This window comes from Eulemur rufifrons, chromosome 23, assembly GCF_041146395.1.
Source record: "Eulemur rufifrons isolate Redbay chromosome 23, OSU_ERuf_1, whole genome shotgun sequence".
Classification (NCBI taxonomy): domain Eukaryota; kingdom Metazoa; phylum Chordata; class Mammalia; order Primates; family Lemuridae; genus Eulemur; species Eulemur rufifrons.
The window spans coordinates 10831338-10839714 of NC_091005.1; the positions used below are offsets into that span (position 1 = coordinate 10831338).

General features: G+C 56.5%; 1 protein-coding gene across 1 annotated transcript; it reads left to right on the forward strand.

Moving 5' to 3' along the window:
• The first annotated feature begins 2363 nt into the window (after positions 1-2363).
• On the forward strand, positions 2364-6633 carry LOC138373803 (dipeptidase 2-like). Its single transcript, XM_069456405.1, has 10 exons — positions 2364-2606; positions 2930-3056; positions 3341-3470; positions 3555-3696; positions 4000-4069; positions 4183-4359; positions 4747-4831; positions 5445-5520; positions 6147-6282; positions 6382-6633. Exons 1-10 carry the CDS (start codon positions 2374-2376, stop codon positions 6631-6633), a joined length of 1428 nt encoding a protein of 475 aa, XP_069312506.1. The 5' UTR covers positions 2364-2373.
• The last annotated feature ends 1744 nt before the right edge of the window (positions 6634-8377 follow it).

Below are 8377 nucleotides of genomic sequence, written 5' to 3' on the forward strand. Positions count from 1 at the left end.
GGGTAAGGCTTTGCTGGTATGTGCTTGTTTCTCCTACAAGGGACAGGGCACAGACATGGCCTTGGGTGAGGTTAAGGGGAGGACAGGCCACCTTGTTGGCTAAAACCTAAACCTAAACTTACCTCTGGGGCGTGAGTGTTCTCATGCCCCTGAGTGTACGCTCATGCCCCTGGGTGTGTTTGTGTTTCTGTGATCGGCTTTGTATGGTCACTTCAGGGCTGAAGTTTAAAGACTGAAGTTGGATGTTGTGGACAGTCGTGCTGCCCAGCTAACCTTCGGCAGACGCAGTGCCCACCTTCACCGTCTCATCACAGCCTGGTGTTTCCCCCGAGTCCTGGGACGTCAGACATTCAGACCCTGGGGAAAAGCTAAAAAACCTCAAAAAGCTCCATTATCCCCACCCACCCCTGTATCAGCAGCTACTATTTATGTGCTAGTTATTTATCCCTGCCTACCTCTCCCCTATTCCTTATGCCCCCACCTCCTGGAGGACTTAAGAGGTAGAACAAACCCTTTATCCGCTACAACCACATTCTTCACCTGGAGACCAGCAAATTCCAGAACTCCTCCTCCCTCTTGCCACTCGGCTGCATGAGCAGGTGAGGGCGCTGCTGAGCAGCAGTGGACAGTGGAGGGAAGGAAGGGAGCCAGGTGTGAGTTGGGGTGCCCCAGCCACCCCACTCTTCTCTGAAGCAGAGCCCTAGGGGACTCTCACTCTGCAATGGGCCTCCCTAGAGAACCCTCAAGCTGCACTGAGCAGGGAGCAGACCCACCTCCAGCCCAACGCCCTTGATCTGCCTGCCTCTTGGACAGCAGGCCCTGGGCAACATCAAGTGCACAGTCCCTAAAATACGTCAAAGCTGGAAGCACTTCCCCTCCTGAGTAGCGTGGCCCCTCCAGTCCCTTTGGAAGAGTTTGCTCATTTCATTGTCAGAGGGCCTTCTCACCTCGCCAGTCGTGAGACTTAGGTGACTACCCATGCCCTGGTCAGTCCTGCCACCTGGGGAAGGTTCCAAAGGTGGAGCTGCTCCTCGGGGTGCCAAGGTTCAGGGCAGAGTCTTGAGAAGCTGTGGGGCCCGAGAAAGACAAGGTCTCTGTGGGTGACACAGTTTGGGCATAGACCCGAAGCCTCTCGGATGGTAGGTCCTCTGTGACGGGGCACGTCCCTGTGTATGTGGGCGCGTGTGCTTGTGCAGTTGGGGACGTTCCTGGAAGAGGCAGCTAGGGTGAGGGCCCCAGGCTGGGAATAGGGTGGGGCGCTCGGGGCAAGGAAGGGAACTCAGCCCGGGAGAGCTGGAGCCACAAGAGCCAGGAGACAGGGCGAGGGGAGCTGCAGAACCCGGGTGCCAGGCTTTTCCGTGGGACCCTTCTTACCTAAAGGAGGTGGTGGCTTCCATGCGGAGGTAGGGGGGACCCTGGCCAGCAGCTCGGCCAGCAGCCCGGGGGGAGGTGCCAGTGTGGGAGGCTCCGCTGCTCTGGAATTACTTCATTTCCTTCCATCCAAATAGCTGTCTGGGTTCCTGCTCTATGGAGTAAATGTCCCCTGACCCTGGCCAGATGTTTGCTGGTGTCTGATCCCTAATGTCCCTCCATTGGGTCCCGGGGAGGTGCAGCCTTAGGAGGGAACTCTTTGCTGATGCTGATTGGGGAAGGGCGAGGGGTGCTCCTGACAGCTCCCAGCTGCTAGCTAGAGTCCCTCAGGGAGGGACATGGGGGCATGATAAAGCAGGGGAGGGAAGTCAGGCACACAGGGCCCCACTCAGAATCCACAGTCTACAAGGTTAACCCCTCATTCCCAGAGACTTTCTCCTCCTCCACACCCATCCCACACGGCCCAGCACCAGGAAACCCAGAGCCCAGGGCACTGTGGTCACAGAGACACATGCAGCCCTCGGTGTGGCCGGGATAGGCCGCAGGCAGTTGGGGACATGATGTGGTCGGGACAGGCCTCAGGGCCGAGGGCCACTCTTTGGGAGAAGCACCCCAGCACCTCTCGTGGAGGGCAAGCCTAGGGGCAGCGCAGGAGAAAGCTGGGTCGGCCCCGGGGAGCAGCAGGGAAGAGAGAAACAGGCGGCGGGAACCTGAGCCGCGAGGCGAGGGGGCGCACGTGGCAGAGGCCTCCCAGCCCGCGGGGGGCGCCCTCGGGGGAAATAGGCGAGAGGACGCGGCGCCCCCTGGTGGCCGAACGGCGCGGCGCCGCGGCTGTCCGCATCCGTCGCGGGGTCCCGTGACTTCAACCCCCTCCTCGCGAGGCCTCGCAGCTGGGTGATCTGAGTCTTGGGTCGGGACTCCATTTTCGCCCTCTGCCCCTAGCCAGTCTCTCTCAGGCTCTCGCGACGGTCACCCCTGCCCGCCTGCCTCACGCTGCACAACATGCAGCCAGCGGACCTCGAGGGTCCCCGCGGGCTCGGCGTGCGACCTCTGCTGCGTCTGCTACTCCTGATGCTCCTACTGCCGCCACAGCCTGTAACTCGCGCCCAGACCACGCCAGGCGCCCCGGGCGCCCTGACCACGCCGGGCATCCTCACCACGCCGGGTGCCCCCAGCACACGGGACCTGCGAGAGCGCGCGCGGGCCCTGATGCGGGACTTCCCGCTCGTGGACGGGTGCGTAGGTGCAGCGTGGGGGGTGCGCACACCCCACGGCAGGGGAGGGGGCCCAGAGAATGCAGGGCTGGCAAGGAGTCTCCCTCACACCGTCCTTGGATGGCCCCTCAGCACCCAGAGGTGCTGAGGAAGGTGCCTTTCCCCTCTTCTGTCAGCCTCTCTCTGGTGGGACCCCCCCCAGCCCAGGCTTCCGGGGGTCTCGATATAGTCTGACAGTGTGGCAGTGTGCGGTGGGGAACCCCTGGGCATGTCCTGCCTGACCTGGAGGCCTAAGGGGTCCACTCCTTTGTCCTTGCCCTGACCCTGCCTTGACTTTCCTCCAGCCACAACGACCTGCCCCTGATCCTGAGGCAGTTTTCCCAGAAGGGGCTACAGGATATTGACCTGCGCAATTTCAGCCACGGCCAGACCAGCCTAGACAGGCTTAAAGAGGGCCTCGTGGGCGCCCAGGTACCACAGGGACACACAGGGCATGGCTTCTGGGGAGAGTGGGGGTCTCAGACATTACAAGTTAGTCACGTGGGAACTCATTTACCATAGTGACCCAAAAAGTGCCATGAGGTGGATGCTGGAGGCTGCAGGGACTACAGTGAGCCAGCTTGGTGGGCGTGAAGGGACCAGGGAACAAGGGGTGCATGTGGCCCCTGGGCCCACTGGGTTCTGTGGAGCCTATGAGACGCCCAGGGAGCTCCAAAGCAGCCCCTGCCCAAGCCAACTCCTGGCCTTGCCCCCAGTTCTGGTCGGCCTACGTCCCATGCCAGACCCAGGACCGGGATGCCGTGCGCCTCACCCTGGAGCAGATTGACCTCATCCGCCGCATGTGTGCCTCCTACTCCGAGCTGGAGCTTGTGACCTCAGTTAAAGGTAGGTAGGTTGGTGGGGAGTGTTAGGAATTTGATTGAGCTACTCTAGCCCCTGAAAATAATCACCTGACCTACCTGCCCCCAGCTCTGAACAATACTCGGAAATTGGCCTGCCTCATCGGTGTGGAGGGCGGCCACTCACTGGACAGTAGCCTCTCCGTCCTGCGTGCCTTCTATGTGCTGGGAGTGCGCTACCTGACGCTCACCCACACTTGCAACACGCCCTGGTGAGCACAGCGCTGACGGTGCGGGCCCACGGAGCAGGGATCTGCCCAAGGTCACACTGTGGGCCCAGACCAAGCTTTATCCCTGGGATCTGACTGTGACCTTGGAGTGGGGAGGGGAGCTGGGTTCTGGGGTTCACAGAACCAGACTAGGTACCAGCAGGACTCTCCTACTGCTAGGCACAGCCCATCCTGGGTCCCTGCTTTTGCTCAAGGGGGTTGCAGGAATAGGGGGTGGGTAGGGCCTCTAGGATCTTGTGGCCAAGGCATGGCCACCAATCAGACTGCCTCCTGGCCGTTCTGCAGGGCAGAGAGCTCAGCTAAGGACATCCACCCCTTCTACAATAATGTCAGTGGGCTGACCAGCTTTGGAGAGGTGAGGACCCTGGTTCATATTCCACTTCACACAAATGTATACACCCCACCTGTTTCCTACAAATGGGCACATATCTGCACCCCTGCTGCCCTCCTCCCAACCTGTCCCTGCAGAAGGTGGTGGCAGAAATGAACCACCTGGGCATGATGGTAGACTTGTCCCATGTCTCGGATGCTGTGGCACGGCGGGCCCTGGAAGTGTCGCAGGCACCTGTGATCTTTTCCCACTCGGCTGCCCGGGGTGTGTGCAACAATACTCGGAATGTTCCTGATGACATACTGCAGCTTCTGGTGAGACACTCCCTGCCCCTACAACCTAAAGCAAGAGGTTCAAACCAGGAGCTCTTGGACCTGAGCCCCTACTCCCTCAACTCCCTCAAACACTGGGCGGAACATCAACTCCCCCACAAATCCCCAGTCCCTAGTCTCTGAACTCTTGAATCCAGGAGTGAGGGCTTCTAGATGGTAAATATTCCTCTACCCTTCAAAGCGAGTGCCAAGAACAAGATGCTTCTACCCAAACCAGGGCCTAGACTCATCCATTCACACAAACCCAGAGAGGTGAAGTCTCCTCTCACGCTGGAGGTCAGGGCCAAACACCTTCCTCTGGGGGCTCAGAGGGTGGGCAGTCATGTGTTTTGCTAGGGGGACAACCTGTCCATTTGACTACCCCTGCAGAAAAAGAATGGTGGCATCGTGATGGTGTCCTTGTCCATGGGAGTGCTGCAGTGCAACCCGTTAGCCAATGTGTCCACTGTGGCAGGTAAGCCCACCCCCCAGCTCTCCGAACAGCTCTGATTTGGACCCCAAGCCTCGGGAGGGCCTCAGGACAGTCGCAGCAGTTTGACCCAAAATCCAATGATGGATGGTATGTAGCACCTTGGTGCCACATGGGACTGGAGCCGCAGAGTCAGCACTGTGATGCTGATGGGTGCGAGGGAGGCAGGCAGTCAGATGTAGTGCCCAAGTGCCACTCACCTGCACTCCTGCAAGGGCTACCAAAGCACCCTGCCTCCGGCTGAGGGCCTGGGCAGCCCCTAGGTCTCTGGGATTTTAGTCAGTTAGTCTTTGTCCCTTTTTCATCTTCCACACACTTAGAAAGGAGCCACTACAGGTTCTCAATGAGAGTAGAAGCAGGGAAATGGCTGAAATGGGCGGCTCTGTGGGTCCACCCCAAATCTGAAGTCTAGTCTGGAGCCAGCTGGAATCAGTTCAGATCAAACCTCAGGGCCCTCAAGTTGGCACACTGGGAGCCAGGCCATGAGGAATTTGCCTGCGTGGCCTACAGGCTGCATGAAGGGGACTCAGCAGAGTCTAGCCCCAGAGTTCCACCTCTGCCCTGGAAGCCCCACACAGCTGACTCTCCATCCTCCCAGATCACTTTGACCACATCAAAGCAGTCATCGGATCCGAGTTCATCGGGATTGGCGGAGATTACGATGGGACCGGCCAGTGAGTGCTTCCCTGTGGCTTGTGTGGGGCTGTCTGTACAGCAGTAGGGCCCTCGCAGTCACCACACCCACTATGCTAGGGGGCTCGTGGCCTTTAGGCCTTGACCTCCTGGCATCTCCCCACTGCTAGGGTCAGTTTCCTGGGCTCTCCTGTCTGTCTTCATCCCGGTGCCCCACCCTAGGGCATCATATTTGGCAAAGCCACCAGACAGAGCTCATGTGCCCAGTGCATGCCCCCAGCTCCAGCCGACGCACTTCCTCTGTGCAGACTGTCGGCAAGGTCTGGTGTGGGCTGACCGTATTCTTTGCCCACGGCTGGGGCTGTGCTTGCAGGGCCAGCTCGGTTCTGAAGAAGCTTTTCTTCTTTTATAAGTGGGGGGAACATTTGCATTCAATGGAAGGCATAGATGTTAATAGTACAATTCAATGAGTTTTGACATATGCTGAAAGGAGGTTTGGGGTCTCCTTGAAGAGTGAAGGGCAAGGGCAGATCATTTGTTCTCTCCAAGTCTCCGTTTTCCCTGTCTGAGCAGGGCTGGGGTTCCGTGGGCCCTGGACTCTGGTTCTGAGTCAGGATCAGGGAGCCTGGTCTGAGGCCCACCGGGTGGCCGGCTGGTGGCCATACAGGTTCCCTCAGGGGCTGGAAGATGTGTCCAAGTACCCAGTACTGATAGAGGAGTTGCTGAGACGTGGCTGGAGTGAGGAAGAACTTCAGGGTATCCTTCGTGGCAACCTGCTGCGGGTCTTCGGACAAGTGGAACAGGTACGCTGTGCTGGGCAAGAGAGTAGCCCAGGGGTCTGAGCAAGTGACATGTGTTGGGGGGAGCTGTGGATGCTGCTGACCACTGACTGCCACCTCCAGGTACGGGAGGAAAACAAGTGGCAAAGCCCCTTGGAGGACAAGTTCCCGGATGAGCAGCTGGACAGTTCTTGCCACTCTGTCCTCTCAAGTCGGCATCAGAGACAATCACTGGTTTCAGAACAGAAACTAACCAGGATTCCAACACATCAGACACCCAGGTTATCATCCAAGTGGTCTGCCAACCCAGTCCCAGGCCTTACAGTTGTTGCCACCTTCCCAGTCCTTATTTTGTGGCTCTGTTGTCCCAGTTAGTCTTGCCAGATATCACTGTGGCAGGTACACCCCACAATGTTGCCCTGTTGTGCAGGCACAATCATTTCCTGAAAATAAATGTTTTGGACATGGAACCGGAAGTGAATTCTTCCTCGGGGCGGGGGGAGGTCTGGTGGCACAGGCTCCCAATGCTGGTGGTTGGTGGGGGACTCTGCATTTCAGCCACCAGTTGCTCAAGGAAGGCCTGTTGGTGGCCTAAGATGACCCAGGTGGCTGGGCTCTGCCCTGGACAAAGGCAGTGGGCAGATCTCGCTGCAGGAGGGTGAACCTGCTCTGTGATCCCTCTGGGTAGCTCATCGCAATCCACATGCCGACCCACTGACCAGCACCCAGGGATCTTTCAGGGAATTCTTGTTCAGATTCCCAAGGAGGGGACCTGCCTAGATCATGAATGACCTTAGTTCCTCTTCACAAAGAGCCAAGAATGCCAGGCCACATAATGGGCCACAGGCTCCAATGGCTGTACTGCCCTGGATGTGGGGACCCCAACCCCATCCCTCAGAGACTTCTCCAAGAGGCACAAGCTACTTAGCCATCTACTCATCTTAACCCCAGGCCATGAATGGTAACTAATAGCAACTGCAGTAATAATAGCTAATATTGAGAGGTAATACTAATAATGATATATAATAGTAAATAACATGACAATAATAGATAATGGCTAATAAAAACAATAGTTAATACTGATAATCTATGCATACCCTATGACTGAGCAATTTCACCCTGGTATGTGTCCAACAGGAATGCATACATTATGTTTCCCCAAAAGGCACATGAAATCATATCTGTATCACTGCTATTCATAATAACCCCAAATTGTGCATTTCAAAGTCAAATTTCGAGGCACCAAAGACAAAAGATTATCTTTGTTGTTTTTGTAAATGGGATCTTGCTACATTACCCAGGCTGGAGTACAGTGGCTGTTCACAGGTCTGATCATGGCACACTACAGCCTTGAACTCCTGGCCTCAAGCAATCCTCCCACCTTGGCTTCCCTTCCTATACTGCTGGGATTACAGGCATGAGCCACCACAACAGGCCATAATAACATTTTAAACAGTAATTGTAAACATTATGCCCTCTCCTTTCACCTAAATCTAATATATGAAACAGCTGTATGTGCAATGCTTTTGCACTTTTGTTAAACTATTAGAAAAGTTGTCATTCATTATGTTGTTCAAAGTCACTGAAATGAAGACTTTCAGGGTGGGTCTGCTGTGGTTTATGAGACCAGAACATACATTACCTTTCTCTGCCCTTCTTGAGAGGACCAAAGCTAGAAGCAGCTGGGTCAGACTTGGTCATTAAGCCCCAGGCATGAGGAGGGGACAGTGACCAAAGGGCAATGGGTCACCAGAGGCCAAGCCCCTTCTGGAGGTGCCCAGAAGGGAAGGTCCACTTAACAGGAAGCCCAGGTGGGAGAACAGGAGACAGACACAGATGCAGAAGGGGGATAATTTAGATTCAGTCTGTGGTGTTGGCCCCTCAGCAGGATGTGGTCTGGGCCCAGGAGGCTCGAATGCTACCCAGATGCAGTTCTGAGATCCGTTTCCCTTGCACCAGGGCTTTTGCAGCAGCAAATGGTGAATTATACTATGCAGTCCTCTGGCCCACCTGGAAACTACCTTTTCTCTAGGGAGGATTTTTACTCCAGGTGAAGTTATGTGTCAGACCAAGCCACCTTGAGCTGTCAGTACCCAGGGCCCTAACCTGACTTTGTCCA